This window comes from Thermobia domestica, chromosome 4 (assembly GCF_964235325.1).
Source record: "Thermobia domestica chromosome 4, izTheDome1.hap1.1, whole genome shotgun sequence".
In the NCBI taxonomy this organism is placed as follows: domain Eukaryota; kingdom Metazoa; phylum Arthropoda; class Insecta; order Zygentoma; family Lepismatidae; genus Thermobia; species Thermobia domestica.
In genome coordinates, this window is record NC_137457.1 from 139,910,523 (window position 1) to 139,933,447 (window position 22,925).

The following is a 22,925-nucleotide window of genomic DNA, read 5'->3' on the forward strand; positions in this document are numbered from 1 at the left end:
CCAACCAACGACAGATGACGCACTTTTGGGAGCTAGTTTGTGACGCGAGGGAAGGAATAGCACAGGGATATCAATATGTCGCTAGCTTCGTTAACTCATTACCAAGAAGATTAAGATGCGTCATCGAAGCTAACGGCGATTATACAAGATATTAATTCCTGAATAAAGATTTGTCTTCATACCCAGGTGACCTTTAAGCTCTTTCAAGAGATCACTAAGTTTTTCCATTATTCCGTTAATATTGCTTTCAGTGGGACATTTTTTTTTGTTTCGTCAGAATCTGCAATATATATATATTTATTTCTACTTCTTTATTTACCCTACACAAATAGTCCAATGGTTAGCTCGTGTGCCTTTGGTGTACGGGGTACCGGGTTTAATTCCCGCTGGGAGAGGCTTGTGTTTTACCTATCTATGATAATTCTGTGTTCGTGCCAACTGTATTTAGAGAGGTACTGCTAAAACTATAAAAACGAATAAATCAACTAAAAATAACAAAATCGGTTATTGAGGAACCTTCGGTAAGTCAGTTTTGTTTTATAGTGGGGTGGGGGGACACTGAACAATTTCGTGGTAATTTATCTTATAAGCAAACGGTTCGCAACTTTACATGGAATCGATACCCCAATATGTTGTTCAATACTCGGTGCAAGCAATGCGCGATATCTGGTATAGAATGGATGCTACGTGTGTGGAAATGAAAACGTGTGTTGTGTTCAGTCACCCACGATCGAGAGGTGAAACTGAACAAAGCAGGGGTGACACTGAACATTTAAAAAGCACTAAAATATGCAGAAATATTAAACGTACTGTATATATTTTAGGGAAGAATAATCTGCATGTATTATCTGCGAAATAAAAACAAAGGAACAGATTTACTAAAGTCAAAACAAAATCAATAATATATCTAATGTGTATTAAAACTCCTTGGGGGACGTAGACCCCGTACAACTGACATGTGCTCACGCACTGGTTCTGCATCGTCCACAAATAAAAAGTACATTGTCACCAGTGCTCACACAGACTATGCGGTACCAACGGCTGCATGTTGAACGTTGGATCCAGTTACCTACTGCAGATAACCCAGGACAGAGAAATGAAAGCGCTTGCAGCATTACATCATGTACTTAACGAAACATTTTCTCCTTTCTCGGCGCATGTCACGAAAACTGCGAACAACCTTTGTCTGCCACAACACGCTTTGGTTTATTGTTGAAAGAAAGGTCAGTCTCTTCCACGTTGTTGATGTGTTTCGGAGAGTGGACCAAGCCAGTGCCTTCTACGGTTTGATGCAGGAGATCAAAATATTCTGTGACAACTTCCTTGCTGAAAGCATTTGCTCTTGTAAGAGATAGCTGTTTCAGGGTTCGTAATAATAATTCAGGGTTTCGTTTGAGAAACAATTGAAGCCAATCTTTATCCGCCGATCGCGTCTCCATGTCGAAAAGATGTTTCAGTGCTTTCTTTTCAGCATAGTCAAATGCGGCTTTTGATACATTTTGCGATGTTATAGGGAAAGCTTTCTGTGCCACCTTGAGCAACAAGTTTGCCATTTTGTTTTCCTCTTCTTTCCCTAACACGAACTGACCTCCTTGTGACCTCCTACTGACAGATTTCAACCGCAAGTGTAACGTGCCCTTGGGTATATCGCATTTCTCGTCAGCCTGGCAGAGGGACAGTTTTTTAATTTCCTCGAAAGTTTGCGCCATTGTTTGCTCATTCCATCGTTCGTATTTTGTGCAATTCTTTACTTTCTTGTAGTCTCTGGGCAGCTGTAATGAAACATGAAACTCTCATAAGGCACTATATACAAATTGCACAGTAAAAACATCATAACAGCAATACAAAGCTGTGTTCAGTGTCACCCCATCAAATCTGTTCAGAGTAGCCCCTCAACGCAGGTTGTCAGTTAAGTGTTCTTAATTTTCACAGATGGCAGCACCAGTAACCATGTAGCAGTCAGGCATGAAACTACACACTATATACACAAGGTCCCAAACTACAGTATGGCTATTTTATTACTTGATCCTTACATTTGTGTTTGTCTCTTTCACTTTCCTCTCCAAAACAAACGTGAGTTCCTCATGTCGCACGAATATTTAGCTCACCACATCAACGTCTTCCAGTTCCACCACTTTCTGCCAAACTCAAGGTGGAGGTTTTTGGAAACAAATGACAAACGTTAATATGTTCAGAGTCGCTCGCCGTTCAGAGTCCCCCTACCCCACTCTAATATCTAATGTCTAGCGCGTTCGTTGTTGGGTCTGATAGTCGCGGGTTCAATTCCTGTTAAGAGTCAATTGAAATTATACTTGACCTACAATTTTTTTTGCATGAATCGTCTTCTTTAACCTCAAGGACTTAAACGTTGAGAAAGGTATACGGTAAAAATGAAATAAATAAGACAGTAATAGTGCTATTAATCTTTATCTATCTACACAAGATATAAATGAAAAAGACGTCGTCTGTCAGAACAAAAAATGGCTTAACCGTTTGAAATGATTTTTATTAGTTAACACTTTCATCTACCTCTGATTCATGGGCAACCGAAGGGGGCAGGGTGCAACCTCAGACTCAAGAAATGTATAGAAACAAAAATACCAAACATAATATATAGCAACCAACCTCATTCCAACTATAATCTCAATTTCATTCGTGCAGTTCAAACCGATTTTTCTCCAAGTTGTTACACAACGACAATTAATCTAGTTGTCAACGTGTCGAACTGCTGAGCTAAAGGACGAGGAATCGAATCTCGGAGATGGACATGTAAATTTTTATTACTTGCAGAATTATACACTTCACCCATAATAAAATTAGCATTAAAACTGTTTGTGTTTCCGTGGAAAAGTAAGAATTTATTTCAAGCTAAACTTGTGAGAAGTGAAGTAAAACGAATTGGGCTCATGGTTGTCCGAATACCTGAAGATTTGAATAAATCATACGACACGCCCTTAGTATGGAGATAAAGAACTTTCTGATACGTATAAAGAAAGCTCACTGACCTAAAATCCATTACGAAATTGGACCTACCAGAAGCTTCAACATACGTCTTCGTCACTTCGGTGAACGCTTTATCGAAACTTCCTATATAAATTTCACTCACTTGACGTCTAGTAAGTCGACCGTACTTAGTTTGTTAGCTTACTATATTGAAGGGGTATAGACGAAAAATATGCAATATCCATTTTTCGATTTGGGAAACGAAGAAAATGTGACGACCTTATGTTTCAGAATTGTTGATTTTTAAGGGGGTGTACATTTCACTCATCTGCTGTAAGTAGTGACTACTGCTGTTAGCCATTGCTTTCTTTCATTTTGCATTTACACATCCTATCCTCTTTCAAGTTCGATTCCATATGCCATTCCATTTAGTTTGATATATTCTGTTCGATTAAATACACATTCCGCTATCTCTTATAATATGTCCAAATTAACAATACGGTTGTCTTGTTTCCTTCTAATAATGATGATTTAAATTTGAAGAGAGTTAATTTTAAATAACCTTGGAAAGAATTCGTTAATTTCGACGCGCATTGAGTTCTCCCTCATTTTGTGTTAATATATATTCTACAGTGTTTACATTCTAATAATATTAAATATTTATGCCAAAATTATATATAATTGCAGTATACGAAGTTTAAGTGGATAATAAAGTAGTTCAAACTAATATCTTACTTCAATCTGTATCGTAGATTACAATTATCTTTAAAAGAAATTGAATATTCCCATTCAAAATTATTTTATCTCGGTAAAATGGATAGCGATTTGCACGAGACAGGATTTCAGGCCGTTTCGTCTCGACAATATGCTGTGAAAGGGGTGTCTCGACTCGAAAAATGTATACTTTTCTATTGGAAGATCTGTGTCTCGACTCGAACTTTGTCAGGAAAATTCTGTCTCGACTCGACTCTGCGCATCCCTAAGGATGGGCAGTTGAAAGAACCCAGTATTCTAAAGGTGGCGTGGTAATCAGTTACACCATTACGCAACATCTATTTCAGACAAAACCATTATTATGCACTTTATTTTCACAAGCTTCTTCTTATAATAACTATATCGATTTCCTACTTAAATTCAATTATAGATAATTGTGTCTTGCATAGCAGTTAATATTCATGCTATACAATATAAAACAAATACACATTCAATTTAAATAAATAAAAAAGAAAGATATTACAGATTACTGTCATTGAGATTTAATCTGATTTTAAGCAGTATATATTTTCTAAATAATTGTTCAAATTGTTTTATAAGAATTCAGATTCTGAGGTGCCCTATGTTTTTATAATGCAAAAATTACAAGCATATATATATATTCGTATTTTAGAGGACTTCCGGGCTAGATCCGACCACTCGAAATTTTGATTATTCAAATAAAACATTGTAAAGTGAATGAAATATCTTGTAGAATGTTCACATATCCAAGAATGAAGGTATCAAAGACCCCCTTCCCAAAAAAATATATAAGAATAATTTTTATTTTGGACGTGTGGTTTTAGGTATTCACCTTTGTTGACATTTCTCATTTTAGCTTTTTCCTATATGAATTATGGACATGGCGGGCTAGTAAATGTGACAGGGATTTTTAAAAGTGACAGTTCGTCGGATAATATGTTTCCAATCAGTTCACAGCATAAATTTATATTTATTTAAAGTTCTCATATATTAAAAGAAGGAAGAAAAACCTTAACTTTCCGCACGGTGGCTCGAACCATCGCCCTTCGTTTCCGAAATGTCAGTAGCAGTATTAAACCCGCTTGACCATAGACGCAACTTACAAGAGATTGTGTTATAATATTGATACTAGAATCACTCCAAGCACAGATTCCTACTTGCAGGTTTATATATCCATTTTCTTTCGCTTTCAGCAATTACTACTTAAGATAATGGTTGATTTTGCATATTAGAACTGTGCATGAGGTGTGCAATCAGTATTAATCTCAGAAATAAGTAGTTTGAATTTTGGTTTTTTCATTTTCACATCGCATCACATGACAGTACGGTTTGCATCTAGTGTCTATATAAAGAACGGGGGGAAATACAATTCCCTGTGTATAGATCTGCGGGAATTGTGGCGGATCTGGGATCACTTTTTCGGACTTAGTTTCTAAATGAGTTTCCAGCTGTTTGTGAACAGGTGTAGGGGGCGCGGTGGCTCAGTGGGAGGGCGTTCAACTCCGGTGCTTAGGGTCACGGGTTCGATCCCGGCTCGCGCCGTGTGGACTTTGTGGTGGGCAAACACCGTGCTCGTGGGTTTTCTCGGGGTTCTCCCGTTTCCTCCCACTTCGTTCCACCATTTCACTCATTTCTCATCATCACCGTCTCCTTTAGCCTAACCGGCATACGTCCCACGCCGTTTCCCAAGATTTCATTTCGTTTTCATTTTTGTGAACAGGTGTGTACCAATCATGAAATTTTAGTATTCATTTATGTACCCTTACCCTATAAAAGCCTATACTCATCCACGTATTGTAATAAAATAACGAATCAAAAATGAAATAAAATCTTTTAGGTTTACGTCCCAAAGTTAAAGGAGAAGGTAATGATAAGAAATGAATGACATGGTATAATGAGGAAATTGGAAGGAAACGAGAGAACCCCAAAAAACCTACCCTTTGTCCACCACAAAGTCTTCACGGCGCGAGGTGGGATCCAACCATGGACACCAAGCACCGGAGGTGAAGGCTCTATCACTAAGCCACCCCGTCCCCAAGAACCAATCAAGCTTACAAATATTACACAATATTGGGAACATTTTATTCATGAACCTAAAAAAACATATAACAAGCAAATAACAAGTGCTGCCGGAACAGTTTTCCATCAACTAAGCTCTTACTAATTGCACTAAACACTGGAGCGCTGAACGTTAGAATAGGTATTACAACAACCAATCAGATTTAAGGAAAAGTAATTGTGACGTCATTTTTAATTATCCACGAACGGAAACGAAAAGTACTAACTATGTCAGAAATCACAAAATTCTTCCATTTTTAAATTCTCTAGGAATGAACGTATTCTTTCAAAATAAACCATTACACATATAAGTTCTTGTTTTGTCGTAAGAAATAACTCCTCAATGTTATCTCGCTACATATGTATGATTAATCGTTATTACAGTGGACGAATCGAATTTAAGCAAAAAGTAAATGTGACGTCATTTTTATTTCAATCCACGAACGAAAAGAGAGGTATTATCTAGGTCCATAATCATCTTATCTTATCCCTTTTCTCATTCTCAAGGAACGAATATATCTTTTTCAAAGTAAACCATTACACAATATTTGACAATTAAACACCGTATATGTTCGATATTCAAAACGAGAGAATGTTAACGGTACTGATAACGAATACGTAAGCATATGTAACACGATATAGCTGACGTTTTCTTTAAAACAAATGATTATAAGTCAATACACAAAGATGCTTTTTAAACATTCCAAGAGTATAATTAATCCACAAACGAATACAATATAAATTATTCTTATTTAAGAGGTAGTATCCAGGTCCGGGATCACCCATCCCCTTCTTTTATGCCTCTCAAATAAATGTATGCTTTCCTGGACACATTCCTGAAAATTGCATATCGTGGTTGGAGTCCCATAGGTCAATCAATGAAAACTAAACCTTAACCAAAAGTTAAGTATTCTTTCCAAAGTTTTCGAGTTTCATAATGATACTAATACTATTCCATACTATTACTATATACTAATTCATAATGTAATAAATTCTCAAGATGTAGATCAAAGACCTTCCTTTACTAATTTTATGCCCATAAAAGGGAACGAAACATAACCTCCAATCAAAAAATCCCAGTTCAGTGACGTCATTCGATCACATTAGCTTGGACCAAATACCGCGCCAGCTTTAGTACTAAGATTTAACGATATTGGGAACTAATATCTCATCAAAGGGATAAAAGTGTCCAAAATCTATGCCATTATATGGAGCAGAAATGAAGAGCATACATAAATCCTGTACATATTCGTAACGTAAACAAATCATCAAGGAAGATGTCAAAGACCAGGTTTTGATAATGTTGTACCCTTAAACGAAAACAAACAAATCATCATAACCTCTGATCTGAAAACCCCAACTCAATGACGTCATACAAACGCATTAGTCGGGCCAAGGTACCTCTGACTCACTCGCACCAGCGTGCATTTCAATAGGTGACGCAATAATCAGGCCAAACTATCTCTGACTCATTCGCACTAAAGCTGTGGTACATGGGTCCCCTATATTGGATAACCAAGATTGAGACAGTGTGTCTCCATTACTACTATGAAAATATAAATATTGATGGTGATCCAGATGCTGATGATGGCACATTTGATGATGTAATGAATTTCTTGTTTCAGTTGTCATGTGAGACCTTTTATTTAAAAAGCTATTAAACAGAAGTATGCACTCCTTATAAAATGTATTACTAAGAAATACTAAGTATATTATGAATGTATCTGATGAAATATTGGATACACTAACAGTTGATCAATGGTTTCATTTACGTGCTGGAACTGTCACAGTTGGTTTTATACATAAATATAAAGGCAAGATTAATTGAAAGTAAAGAGAGTTAGAAGAATTTTTTTTTGGAGGGGTAGGATTTTTAATGAACTTCTATTTCAATTAGCCTCATTCTAACTATAATTATTATCTTTTATGGATATTGCGGAATAAAAGAGCTATCCAAACAATTTATTGCATTGGCCATCTTAATTTAATATCAGTCGATCGTTTTAAGATATAACTCTTTCATTCGTCTTTCTATTTTCTTAATCTCTGTTTGTAGTAATTGGTTGTTGTTTCTATTTTCTTTAAGGTCTTGAACGAGATAGTCTTCAATAATTTTTTAACTTATCATAGAAAACAAATGACATCCAGAACGATATACTTAGCAATCAGTTCCTTTCTTACATATGTTCCTGTTATAGTTGTGTTTGCTCCACTTTTATTGTGTATATAGAGCGATTCCCTTCATTATAATATTCTCTTAACTGTGGATTGTTTATTTTTTATCCAATGATCAAACATTTTACCACCATATTGACACAATTTATTAGACTGTTTTGCCATTTAAAATCAAGTTGAAATAGCCATACAGACCGTACCAAATAGTTATCTTTAATCTGTTCGTAGCAAATATCGTTTAAACTATCCATAGTACTCGTAAGTTTCATGAATCAAAAGTTTTATTTCATTTCATGGGATCTGAAACAATTACGTTTTACTAAATATGTTGAAGTGGCAGGTCATTAGAACAATGGTCCGGGATCGCAGGCACCACTTTTTTCACTATAAGCTTTTTAGATTGCCTAAACTGAAAAAACGAAAATTGTTGACTCACCTAAATCGTAGGGTTGAGCCATATAGTTGATTTTTTTAGTTCAAACAACTTTAATAAAGGAAAATCAACTAACGACTGAAAGTTCAAAAGACCATACGATATAGTTAAATATAATATAGTAGAATATACCTAAAGATAGTAATTTCAACCTTCAGTATTTCAACCCTATTATGGTAAAACAGAATCAACACGTCAGCCATATTTGTTGATCGCGGCGCGGATGGGAGCATAGAGGACGGATAGTGGATGTGAGTTGATTCGTGGCAGGAAGCATTCAGGGGACTCTCGGGATAGCTTTTCTGTTCTCATTTTTCCCAGGATACTTTGCGGTCAGTGACGTCACGTGGAGGTATCACGGTATTTTTCAAAATAAGTGAAATTCCGCATAAACAATAACACTACTGTTTTAAGATGGGGAAAAGTTATTTTACTTGTGCAGTAGCTCATTCTAATAAAATAAAAAGCAATACAAATGAAATAATGTTCCATCGATTCCCTAAAAATTATCGGTTAAGTTCCAAAGTTGGGCGTCCGTTTCCAGCAAACTTTTTATAATTTACAGGAAAGATATGGATAATTTGATCGTTTGTGTGCTTGATAATATATAAGAGTCTCGAAAAATCTGTTTATGTGTTATATATAAACGGTTATAAACATGGGACTATACGGCGAGCGGAGGGAACTACTTGGCGCAAGGTAACCGAACAGTTGCATTGTGGGAAAGAAACGAACATTTTTGTCATCAAGATGGCGAATGTACAACGGCAATGAACTAACAGTTTTAATATTTGTGAAGCAATACTTTGATAACGAGAAAAATCTTTTAAAAGTTTCTGAAGAGCACGGATTAATGAACCTAATAACAAATTGCAGATAAGCGGAAAAAACGTGGAGAAAGCGGACGCCCAACTTCGGAATAAATGCCAAAATTATCAACTTCGAAGAAGATTGATTTCTCGCTGTAAGCGAAAGAACACTTTTAATGTGGATAACGCACGAATATATTCTGCTCACTTTTCACCAGAGGATTATCAAAAAGTTTTAAAAAAACGAGCTTCTAATTTTCCTGCAAAAGTAGTGTTTAAAATCTGACACTTTTCCTTCATTATTGATACCAAACTGGCATGGAAAAAAACTAGACACTAGTCAAGTTGAAAAACAGGTGTGTAACAACAATATTTAATTTTACTTTTATGACATTTGTTTCTGAGGACCTGAAGCTTAAAGAGTTTATGTACGTAAAGCGAAGTGGAAGGGGGTACCAACGAGAATATAAATGTGTACTCTCATATATTCTTTAGTTTAAATGATATTCGTAAGTTTTGTTAAGTATCTGAAGCATTATTCTAGCAAAGTGCACTTTGAGCAGAACATTCATAGAAACCTATTACGAACCGTACCTGTTGCGTACAAATCACATTGATTTTATTCCTTCTTGAATGTCACATCGTGTGACAAAATCATTTGTTCTGATCATAGTGCACTCTTACCATATTCTTATAATGGAAGGGCTGGCCGAGAGAGGGGGCTAAGCCACTAAAACTAAATTCCGATAAATCGAAGGGCAAAATGTAGGACAAATAACTGCAAATTTTCCCATGTGAAGGTGGTTCTTTTATGTATGTGGAACGACAAAAATCCATAATGCCACCCCTTTCCCACGCCCAAAGAGGATGAATTTGGTTTTAAACGGTATCGGAATGGTCACTATTCATTTCAGTGACCCTGAAAATTATAGACTGGACACCAATTTCGGCTGTTTTTGATTATTTGTCCCATCCTTCCTATCTCCTCTCATCCCGAGCGAAAAAATGATAAGATCCTGAGTTAGGCCTGGCTGCATTAAAGTACCAACGTTAAAGTTGGTCGAGGAGAAGTTAGCAATCAAACATTGTTACAATGAATAGAAAATATACCCTCTTCCCCTTAAAACGGAAATTTTCAAAAACAATGGGACATGTTTTTTTCTTTAAGCTTAATGAGGAGTTTATAGCTATACCGAGTTTCATCTTTCTAACTTGATAGGTTCGTGACATACTGTATTTTAGGTACAAATTTTGAACCCCTTCTACCCTTAATTCGCCCTTTAATCAAAGTAATAAGGGCCAGGTCAACTCACGTACGGTACTAAAAATTATGAAAATCGATCCAAAGCTCTAGAATGAAAATTAGCGAGTAAACATTATATTCATTTTTATTTGTATAGATAATTAATCATTATTGACGGTATTTATATATTTATTACATTATATTGTCTCTCTGTGAGTAGAAATAACTCATTATTTGTATTTGGAAAGACAAGGAATATCATAATTATGTTTTGAATCTTGTTTTACGAATAAAGCGCGAAGTGTAACAAGCAGGCAAGCGAAAAAAATCTTCACCGATACCTCCACATGACGTCACGGACAGGGAGCCAATCAGAACGCTAATCGAGAACTGGGGCTACCTGTTATTTTATATACCTTGGGAAGCATTAAAATGCGAACAGTTTAGTTTTAATTTCAAATATCCATGTGCGCGAATGTATTTACAAAACCATTTACTTTTGTGCCTTTATTGTTTACAATATAAGAAGAAGAAGAAGGAAGCTTGAGCCATCATTTCACAATGAAGCAAAGAAATTGCTTCACGGGTGGGATTTGGAACACTTAATTCCAGTTTTTGAAGGTACGTTTGATTTGTTTCTTATGAACCTGTTTCATAGTTGTTCTCCCTAACTTTTAAGTCGTTTGTTCTGCAGGGTTTTCCTCAACATTGAAAACTGTAATTGTATCAAATTGTAATTGATAACTTAATTGTATCATTTGCTATCCTTGTTGAATTGAATTCAAGAACAATTTTATTTTCTCAAAATACAGTTAGCAATTGGATGGGGCACAGCTATGTAAACATTTTTATTAAAAGTGACTCTTCTTGCTACACTGTAAGAAAGTTGTATAGTGCAAGCGGTTATGAAATAAAGCTATAGCCACTTCTCTTGTACAGCGTTGCCTACGGTGCAAATCAGTGTTATTTGGTTATCTACTACCAGTGGTGTATTTAGGATTTTGTTTCGGAAGGGGGGGGATAAACCACGAACCAACTTGCTAGATGGCCACTAAAAGCACGAATGCTATCTAACCGAGTCAGAGCAGGAGCGCAGTAGGAGGCCCGAGCGGAGCGAGAGGGTGCGTCCGTAGGGAGCAGGCGGGTCAGCGACGGGGAGCATACGCGTAAACAAGGATAGTAGAAAAATATATAAAATATCCGCAATAATTTTCACATTCAAAAACACTTAAATAATCGTAATAACTCATACTTTCAAAATGACTTCACTGGTTTCCCGGGTACAAATGGCCCGCTGCGAGGAGAAATTCGTCTGTTTTGAATTTCTACTTTTCCACACAGCATAATTCATTTTACGTTTCAACATACCATGACGCTGCAAAAACTTTATAAGATGACGCTCTTTATCACAGAATTCTTTGTAATAAAATCGTATGTTTGCATTATATCCATCGCAAATGTCTATTGCTGACACGAACAGAACAGTCCCACCATTTATTTCCGCCTTTTTCGCATTCTTATATTCTTCCGCTTCAGTAAATAGTTACACTTAGAATACGTTCACTTCCATTCAAAATGAATTTCAATAGAGCCGTCTGCTCGAGTAAACCCGTTATTATATATACCATATCAGGGATGCAAATAACTACTCTCCTGGTGCGAGTGGTTCATCAGTGCGGGCGAGTATTTAATATCATACCGGAGATAAGTAAATGATTTCTATTGTGGAATGTGGGTACACAAAATAGTCCTTTCGTCCATCAAATGTGTACTTCGAGCAAAACAGTGACAGAATAGATTCACGTGAACTGGTTCATTACTGCAAATAAGTTCAATTTATTTTTACTAAAGCAAACTAACAGTGTTACCAGTACTAATATTTAGCTAGAGGACGGAAATTTATATCCATCTGCAAAATTGCTACCACTTGGACACAGTGGTGAGAATTAAAGTATGTCTGTTTGTTATTACACAAGCAGAGGAATCTACCCCAATTTTTGGATTTTCTGGTTAGGTTAGATCCGTGTATTTCTTTTAGCAGAGCATGTACTAATCATGGGCGGACTTAGGAATTGTCTGCTGGGGGGGAGGGCACGAGTATAGAGTGAATATGCTTAACTCGATTTTGACAATTTTCTTCCTGTGGCATGTTTATTTTTTGTGAAAAAGTTGGGGCAGTGGTCTCTATGTCCCCCATACCTCCCCCATGTACTAAATGAGGAGATCTGTTACTACTTGGAGATTGACTTCAGCAGGGTCTTTTGTAAATACAGTGCGGGCGTAAAGCATAAACATTACGCTGCACAAATCACTTGGTGCTAGGTAGGTTCTAAAATGACGAATGCTGTCTAACTGAGTCAGGGCAGAAGCGTAGCAGGCGGGCGAGCGATAGCGAGGGGGGGACGCCCGTAGGGTACAGTACTGTAAGCGACCGAGGGTAGTGGAAGACTACACTTACATATATAGGCCTACTACTTTCACTATAAGTCGAAATTAGTTTTATAAATAATATGTTGTGCACTGGTAGTAATTATTTATATTCACACTCTCATTCCCTCACAAAAAATGTTTCACATTGTATTTTGCCTATAAATTTTCTTTTTGTTAGAGCCGTCTGCTCGAGTGAACCCGTTTGCTTTTGTAGCTTTACCAGCAGACTCAATACAAAATAAGTTCTGTGACACGGTAAATTAAAACAATATGAGATGAGAATACAAATATTGTGTCTAATGAGTTATAGACCTAGCCTCCGATACTATTTATTAAAAATTGGCTGAAGTTCCGACGCATTTCACCAACTTTTTCGAAGTAAGAAGGAACAAAGTAAAAATTTCGTGCAGGTCAAATTTCTAAACTCCACTCGGAATAATTGTTGAAAAGTTATAACTCTTCTATAATTCTTTTATTGTTGTCCAAAATCTTTGCGCTGGGCGACATCACATTACTCCGTTTAGCATGAAATTCAAGGGGGCCACCGAAAGTAATTCTTGAAACATTACAATTCTTTTACGATTTGCGAATAAATAGGGCATCTGGATATATGGTATAAAAACTACAGTGCAAATAAATGTAAATCAACTGGTGTTGGGTAGCCACTAAAAAGTACGACTTCTATCTAACCGAATAAGAACAGGGCAAAGCTGCTAAGCGTGTGCTATAGCGCGGGAGTGGATCTGAAAGGAGCAGTCGCGTCATCGCCGGTGGGTATACGCGTAAGCGAGGGTAGTGAAAATAAGTGGATTTTGGTAATGATACGGGTTTCTATAGCACTTGTCATGGTTTCATACGCAAGGTTGTACAATACAAGCCCCCTTCCCATTTCGCTCTAATAAAGACGGATAACAACGTGCCCTGCGGGGCTTTAACGCGCCTTCACTCGCTTACATTCGCTCGTCAATAGTATGTGAATTAGATAGTAAGCTTTGATACTGAAAGGGACCAACCTAGCCACTAACCTATATAGGGGAACCTGTGTTCTAGAACCTTCACGTTTCATACTAGTAACGCCCCACTTGTAACCATAAAATACAGTTTCTGTGCACTACCGCCGGTGGAAAATAGGGATTAAATGCTGTATCGCTGGACCAATTTGATGAAATTTACCGGGTGAATTGGATAATTTATTTTGGTTTCTGATGAAAAATGATTGAAATTTAGGTGAAGGGAATAGTTGAAGTTAAGAAGATGTTTGTTGTTCTTGTTGGTTGTTTTGATGTAAGCGCCACTGCATGTAGAGGCGGAAGTATACTTGTTATGATTTAGTGGAGATGTCTGAGTTTTGTCGAACCTAATCTAATGTAACTTAACCAACCTAACCTGCTAGGTGGCCACCTCTGCTGTGTATTTCTGCACAATATATACAAGCAGTCTTTTATGTTTACTAGTGGAGCATTACTAGTAAGAAAGCATGGGAAGTGCTATTGAAACTCGTATCATTGCCAAAACCCACCTTTTTCCAGTACCTTGGCTTCTAACCACCATTGCTGACGCGACTGCTCCTTCCGGGCGCAACCACACCCTATCGCGCGGGCCTACCAGCTTCGCCATGCTCTGAATCGGTTAGATAAAAATAATTATCTTTAGCAGCTATCTAACACAGACTGGTTTGTATTTTTTGCACTGTATTTCTTTGCCATGCATCCGGACGCTGTATTTATACGCAAAACGAAAGAGAATTGTAACTTTTCAACAATAAATTTCAGTAAATTCCCATTCAGCTTACAGGGTTTATATGCCGCATATATATATTTTGTTTTATTTTTTCAGAGCAGCAAATTGATTTAGAAAGTATGTCGCTTTTAACTGAAGAAATGATCAAGGAGTTGATCCCCGTCCCCGTCATTGGACAAAGAGCGAAATTCACAAGTAAACTAAAAGCCTATCTAAGTAGTACCACTCAGGATACTGTTACAATATGTATGCCGGTTTGTTGCCCAACAGATGTGTCTAATACACCTGTCCAATACACTAGTGTAGTATAGGATTATACACATGTTTAGCATAATGACACTATTCTCTGTTACAGTACGGTAAAAATTGATTAATATTTATTATTATTATTATTATTATTATTATTATTATTATTATTATTATGCTATTTTGATACATTAATACTGCCATTCATCTACAAATGTTACATAAAAATAAGTTCAGACAAGGTGCAGAAAAGTTTTCAGTGTTGGGTGTGATTCGAACTTCCCACGTCGTGAGTACCGGTCTCAAGTTTAATACCGTCATAAAAGCAAAAGACGTCTAACTATTACCACCTGTTTGATCATGCATGAGAGATTCCTCGACAAGTAGTAGCTTCACGTGGATGAAATGCTCATATTGAATACCAACGAGCAGTTGTTTAATCTCGGAGGTAAGTGGAATCACGAAAATTATGCAAAGAAATCCCTTGGTCACAGTAGTTTCACTTTTAATTCTCGTAAGCGCAGATGATGAGATGTGTGGTTCGAATCCTGTCTAAGAGACAGAATTTTTCTATGCATTTTTTTAGGATTACTATCGGCACGGAGTTTTTATGGAAGCGAAGACCAAATTTCACAAGTTAAGTTTCATTGCCAAAAGCTGATTTCTCAACGTGGAGATTATAATTTTAGCCCAAACAGGACTATGTTAAAAACGCAGATGTAAAACTGGCGAACTTTTCCATTTTCTAGGCAAGCACTTCCCTAGGTTAAGAAAGAGAGGAAAGCCTGAACCACGTAAATTATGAAGTTGAGTTATAAACTCAAGTCATCTGTAAAGTAGAAGTTCTGTTGTTTTTGAATTTTAGAGATGATATAAGTTTGGAACTTGATTTTACAGTTCAGCCTTTCCGTGGTATGCATCCTTAAACCCTGTAGAGTTCTCTTGGCCTGAATAAATCATCGCCTAGAGAATGAGATGCTTTGAGATTTGTATATATCTGTGCTTTTAACGTGATTTTGTTTAATATTACAATTTCCATCTTGCTTTTTTATGTAACGTCAGTTGATCAATAACAGTATTAATGCATCATAAATATCTAAAAAAAAGTGCTCAACGTATCGTGTTCTAGATCAAAATATTTTTTAATGATTTTATTCACGTTCAGCTTATGGGCGTAGTGGGAACTTTGGCCTTAGCCCGTAACACGTCAAGCAAAGGCCCGTCCTTTAGGAAGATGGAATTCTTCGGAGACCAGTATCCGAGGAAGGAAGTAGCCTCTGCGTGTGTGTAGTGTACTTTCCCCTTATTTTCATGTAGTGAATGAGGGTTGAAAATCACAGTGGATGGTTGACCTGAAAAAAGGTGTTACACAGTCTCAACCATTCAAGTTAATTTGGAATTTATTTATGACCTTTAGACAACTTAGGGCAAGGATGTGGAAAGATGGCGACCCTGGCATTACAGAAGGAAAACTTCAGACAGTATGTCTGGAGGTGCAGAGTTCGTGGCCATGCTCGACCTACCCAGTAGCACTTGGCATGCTCTGTAATCCATTTATGAGCGTTACATGTAAGAACTGATATCTATGGCTCATCAAATCGAATGGATAAAGTTTCTCGTAAATAGGCTACTCGGGGAAAGAATTGGTAAGGAAGTGGCCTGGACTTGTAAGCTACAATTCAATTCCGGTATTTGACAAAGGGAAAATTAAGAAATCCCGTATGGAATAATTTATAACAAGCTTTTGCATCTTCTCGACCGTGTGTCCACACCGGAATAAATTTGTAACTTACTTGCCAAAAGGTCTAGAAATACACTTGTTAAAACCAATTAAAGACAGTACTTCGATTGCCACACGAAAACTTCGATAATAATAGTGGCCCCACTTAGCGTAGTCATTAACGCTATCGCCTTCGGTGCGAGTGGTCTCGGGTTCGGTTCCCAGTGGGGGCACTCGATCGAAAAATTGTAAAAAGCTTTTTCAGGCCAGCCATCCTGAATGAGGTGTTCCTGAGTTTTGTTCATTCATACCAGGCAAATGCCGGGGTGGTACCTAACATATATGTCCGAAGTTACTTCCTTCCCTTTCCCCGGATAGTGTGATCGCCAAGAGACGTCATACTTGACAGGCTAACATGGACCTAGATGCCGAAAGCCCAGAAATCTAAATACTAAATCCCTAACTTCGATAACAGTAATTGGTAGCCCATTGCGACATCAGCCCAAAGGTCTCGGTTCGATTCTGGTATCCAGTCACGTAATCTTTACTCTTTAAAATTAAAAGAAAATCTTGGATTTCTCAGAATACGGAAAATAGTTACGTAAATGGTTCTAAAAATATTTATTCTGGAACATTTCATTTGCTTTTCTTGATTTGCGTGACTGATCACTGAAATACATGACTTTCATAACCGGTAGGCATTTAGTGTAATACCAAAAGAAATTTAAAGAAATTATCTGCCCAAAATTATCAGTACTAATATTTCATCGTTACTCAACTTCGTTTCAACCAATGTTAACATGTTTCTTTACAGAGTATACAATCACGAGTGGGAGCAACTTTCTTCACAAATATGTGAAATATTTCCTGGGGAGGCAAAAGAGGTCTATTTTGTTCCACCTGTAACAGAAGGTCCGCAGCAAAAATTATCGAAGGGCAAGCTAGTGGATCGATTCCGCAACGCATTAAAATTACTGAGGAAGGCGGAAGGTGAATGCTTACCGACGAGGAATGTTGCAGAAGTAGAAACGTTATCAAATACTATAGGTAAATATTGATTGTACAGTTAATACTATACTACTGTGCTAATGATACTTTTTATAAAAATAAATCTTTGAAACATATCACGATGATACCTGTTAGGCAAGGGAGACGATGATTAAAGCAGCTGAATAATGATGAAAGAATTGGTGAAATGGGAAAGTGGGAGGAAACGGGAGTCCCCGAAAAAACCAACCAACGAGCACGATGTTGTGCACCACAAACATACTTGACCAGGGATCGAACCAGGGACCCACGTACTAGAAGTAAGCGCTCTACCACTGAGCCATCGTGCCGCGCTTTTTTTCAGGAAAAAATGCAATGAAATCTTTGAGTTTTACGTCCCACGGTTATGCCGGTCAGGCTAAAGGAGACGGTGATGATGAGTAATGAATGAAATGGTGGAATGAAGAATGTGGGAGGAAACGGGAGAACCCCGAGAAAACCCACGCACACGGTGTTTGTCCACCACAAAGTTCACATGGCGGGGGCTGGGATCGAACCCGGGACCCCAAGCACCAGAGGTGAACCCTCTACCACCGAGCCACCCCGGCCCCTTTTTTTCAGAAAGCGTACATGCGTTCATACAAATGGGAGTTAGTATCATCATGTAAGGTTTATGTACACTGAAGATAAAAATAGGTAATGCCCACTGAAGTACGCATCGCTGTTGCCTTATAATGTTGTGTTTTAAGTTAATGTTGATAGTAGTGTGTTCCATCAATAATGAGGTGAAATTAGAAAGCCTTTATGCAGAAAAGAGTGTCTTAAACAAACAAGTTAAGTATGCAGAAGGTATTATTAACTTATTTTTATAAACACGCAGTTAAGGGGTGATAAGGTACTTATGCACAATGTAAACATCAGAAAGTAATATGTCTAACTTTTTACGGTATCTGAAAACTAACGCCTTGATTGTTTTCGTGATTAAATTCTAGCCTGAAATATAGATCACATCACCCTATTCCCATTTTAAAAACATAATCTGAATTGAATATAGTAGATTTAAAAATGCTCACATTCTAGATCACTCCTACCATACGACTTCCCTAGGTCGAATGTGTATCCACATAGTAGTTTTTCACTTTTTATCATTATCATACAGTTTATAAGTGGGCTTACGCACCACCTTGTATATTTGTGCTACTGCAGTAACAGTTGTACAGTTGTATTAGTAAGTTCTGTCGACAGCTACTTTAGAAATTTATCTTTTTTTTTTAACAGTGTCACGGGTAGTTATTCTATTTAATTTTATTTCTTGCGCTTATACGATCAGTCTGAATTTTCTTTGAAAGAGAGCATTTAGATTTTACCCAAATACATCTATCTTTATTAACAATAATGATTTCGTGTGATATTGCACTGTATTTAGTAATTATGCATCAGTATTTTATTGTTCATAATTTCTTTGACAGGAACTGTTGACCTGATGAAACTCTTTCTATTACCGGTTGTGTGTCCACCTCGAGTAAGAATTGCTGGAAGAGGAAAAAGTTCATGGAAACCGTCTGTTGTCGAGTCACAGGAAGGATTTCTGATTCACGTGAAGGTAATTCTTGCACTTTTTGTTTTACGCGTTTGAAATAGGAAGTCGAATATTTCGTTGTCATCGATGTGATTCAATCTCATTTCATAATCGTAATGTTTAATATAGTGACAAATGAAATGGAATCTTTGAGTTTTACGTCTCACGTTTATGCCGATTAGGCTAAAGGAGACGGTGATTATGAGAAATGATTGAAATGGTGGAATGAGGAAAGTGGGCGGAAACGGGAGAACTCCGAGAAAACCCACGCACGCGGTGTTTGTCCAATGTTTAATATAGTGTGTATGGTCAATGGCTCAGATATGTTACGAGGGAGCCAACGATACTAATAATCAATATGTGTACAATTCAATAACTTAAGTGATAAGCTATGCATGCACATTTTACTGGAATATTATACGTAGTCTATTGGAGGAATGCTAGAAGGTAATTCCCAAAGGAATGGAATGCCTGCATTCGGACAGTAAATGCATTCCAGTGGGTAAAGCTCAGGAGGACAATGGAAGACCGGGAGCTAGATACTGCCATAAGATGCAGTCAACAAATTAATTTGTTCCATTTTCAGTATGTGTTATAAGTAGGTAAGTTGTTAATATCACTTTCCCTATATTCACTAATTACAGTACTTGTTAGATTGTTAGTATGCTTTGTAGTTATTTATGTGTTTATATCTATGTATTACTAATTGATTATGCATGTGAATTTATCAATAAGAGCCCATTGACGCAATTATTAACAAACAACTGTGTTGATTTGATATTGTAGGAGTTATTTAAATATACTGCATAAACATTTTGTTAATCGGATTATCTAGAAGTTTGTAATGTTCACTGAAAGTTGTATTAAAGTTTTTTTTTTCGTGGACGTGCCACGTCCGAGATGTTAACTTGTAATTCCAAAATAACACAATAATTGTAAAATTAGTCCTCGATAAATATTTAATAATAGTATATGAACATGATACTAGTAGATCTTTGCTTACTTCTGTCCCTATATAGCTGTAATATAACGCATTTTACTAAACTAACGCTGAGAGGAACAGGTTTCTTGCAGTTTCAGTTACAGTTATTGAAGTGCTTGCAGAAAATAAATGTTCTTATGTTACACTTTTTTATTAGACAATATTCTACTACGTATGCTCTTTTCTTTCTGTAGAATCCAGGAGACATCCAGAAAACTTTGGACAACAAAAGAAACAAGATGAATAACCTCAATTTAACATTCCAACCAGTGATGTTAGTAGTAGGGCCATCTATTCAGGAAATACACGGCTACTACGTGGTCGTTGACAATATAATGTATAAATTGGAGTCAGCATTGAAAATGGTAGATATATGTTTTAAAACTTTCCATGCCTTGGGTGCAAAATATCCTCCAGAAGCTGAACAAGTGTGGTTGTTGATGCAGCATCTTGTGTACAACATTTATACCAAATTGGACAAGAAAATAAGTGCCGCTGCAACATTAGTATCTATGGTAAAGAACTGTTAGAAAGAATTGAAGAAATCTAGTGGTTACTTGTTATTATCTAAAACCCATAAATGAGATTCAAACTTTTTGAATCCTACTAGCACAAGAGGTCCACATTTTTGCCTTCTTTTGACTTCTAGAATAAGTTTACGTGGAGCATACATATACATACAGTATTTAGATCAATGTTCATTGATTTTTTGATTTTCATCTGATGTAGATTCTTTTGTGATGGTTATTCTATTACCCCATTGTATAAACATTTCGTTCAAGAATGGGAAAATTGTTACGTAGCATTTCTTAATGTTTATATATTACAGTCTGTTGAATGATTTTTTTTTCATTTTTGTGCATTAAGAGTGATTCATTTAAGATGAAAAGTAAATAATGTTACATGTGCTACTTACAGTTGCAGTACGCTAACGATACATACCTACTTTTCGAAAACATTTCTGATGTAATATGAATACATTGTGAATTTTTTCCTAACAAGGCAAGACTCCCTGTTAGCTGAGAGCTGAATTTAGCTCAAACTTTGCAAAATATTTATTTCGACGTCACTGAGAAGAGTAATGATAGTCGTTCGGTTCGCCTTTGCTTTGTTAAGGGCTAAGGGGTATAGGAGGTTAAATTTTCACAGAAATTGAGTATGAAAACATTGGCTTTAAATGTAATATCTTAAAAAGAATTAAAGATATCAAAATTAAAGTTACACAACGTAATACTCACTGAAGACTATACGGAAAACAGCAACTAGTATTGCCATCAGTCATTGTTGCCAACTCAGCATATAAGTTACAAATTTTAACTATGCAGTATTCTTAATTGCATATTTGGCTATGTTTTATAAGTAGCTTTAAAACATGTAATACCAGGTATATAGTGCTATTTGAAGTTTGTAATTTGTGTGCCAAGTTGGCAAACACTGATCGATAGGGGGTAACATTGGTTATTGTTGTTTTCGATACTGACTTCAGTGAGTATTGCGTTGTGTAAGTTTTGTTTTCATCGCTTTAATTACCTTTAAGATATTATATTTGAAGTCCATTTTTTCCTATGTAGTCAATTTGTGTTAAAAATGATCTTCTGAGACACGAATGTCCACAACAAGCCAAACGCGAATTGAGTGACTATCATCATCATTTTCAGTGACTTCGAAATACCTATTTCGCAAAGTTTGAACGAATCCAGCTCTCAGGGTTGGGAGTCTCTTTGTAAAAGAAAAAAAATCCCCAATACATTCATATTATGTCAGAAATGTTCTTGAAGAGTAGTTCATGTTACGTGGATCTATATTTGATAAGAAATGCTTTTACTTTCCTTTTATAGTAAACTAAATATAATTTGAAGTTAAAATATATACAGCGTGCGCAGGTAAAACAGTAAAAGTCAGAAACCCGCCCAAAATGAGGTAATTCGATATTTGAGATCTATAAATGATGATTCCCATCTTTAGTACAATTTTGTCAGTCAATTCGAAACCTGAATTGAATAATCGCGTGTTGAAAATTTTAGTATATGTCACAGGAAAACATGTTCCGTGAACAGCAACACTTTGTGACGTACTATTTTTCTTGCTCACGCTAGGTATATAATTTTACGTTTTTATCTAAAGTACTGTGTATGTATGTATAATTATATGTTCTTTAAATGTATTCTTACATACTTACCTATATATATATATATATATATATATATATATATATATATAAAGTAGACTAAAAACAACGTTATTTGCATACCACAAGGAATTTGTAAAATTTTCATTTCTGTTATTGTATTTAAGAAGGTAGAACAGCAATATATTGATATGTACTTCCAACCAATTGTTGTTTGCTTTCTTGACACATTATTCTCGCTAGTGCTGCTAGATGAGTGTTTTTTGTCCTTTATACTTACAAATGGTTTATATTGCAACAGATGTAAATTACAGATTGATTGACTTTAACGATTATTAAATATTCAGTTTGTTAAATATTATGTTTTATAATATTCTTCATGATATCAACAAGGGCAAACGGATGATTGATACTAAACCATTCGCAGTGTTACGAGGAGGAAGGCGACACTTTCCTGAACCTCATTGTTACTGGTAACTGCATTACACCCTCTGCAGAGAATGGTGGAATGAAGAAAGTGGACGGAAACGGGAAAACCCCGAGAAAACCCACGAACACGGTGTTTGACCACTACAAAGTTCACTTGGCTTGAGTGAGGATTCAACCAAGGACCCCACGCACCAGAGGTGAACGCTCTACCACTGAGCCACCGCGGCTCACAGCATCCTCCGTGTAGTTCGAACCTAACACCCAATGATTACAATCTCCGGTCCTTCT

At 36.5% G+C, this 22,925-nt stretch overlaps 1 protein-coding gene across 1 annotated transcript; it reads left to right on the plus strand.

The window, feature by feature from the left end:
* The first annotated feature begins 10,807 nt into the window (after positions 1-10,807).
* Positions 10,808-22,270, plus strand: LOC145683363 (uncharacterized). The gene is made up of 4 exons (XM_081754696.1): positions 10,808-11,017; positions 17,347-17,579; positions 18,989-19,122; positions 20,275-22,270. Exons 3-4 carry the CDS (start codon positions 19,003-19,005, stop codon positions 20,608-20,610), a joined length of 456 nt encoding a protein of 151 aa, XP_081610822.1. The 5' UTR covers positions 10,808-11,017; positions 17,347-17,579; positions 18,989-19,002; the 3' UTR covers positions 20,611-22,270.
* Positions 22,271-22,925: the final 655 nt, after the last annotated feature.

What these genes read in the sequence shown, in the direction of transcription:
- LOC145683363 (XM_081754696.1), top strand. Translation starts at nt 19,003, where the DNA reads ATGAAACTCTTTCTATTACCGGTTGTGTGTCCACCTCGAGTAAGAATT. An exon ending in GATTTCTGATTCACGTGAAG is followed by an intron (nt 19,123 to 20,274) that starts GTAATTCTTGCA and finishes TTCTTTCTGTAG; the next exon opens with AATCCAGGAGACATCCAGAA.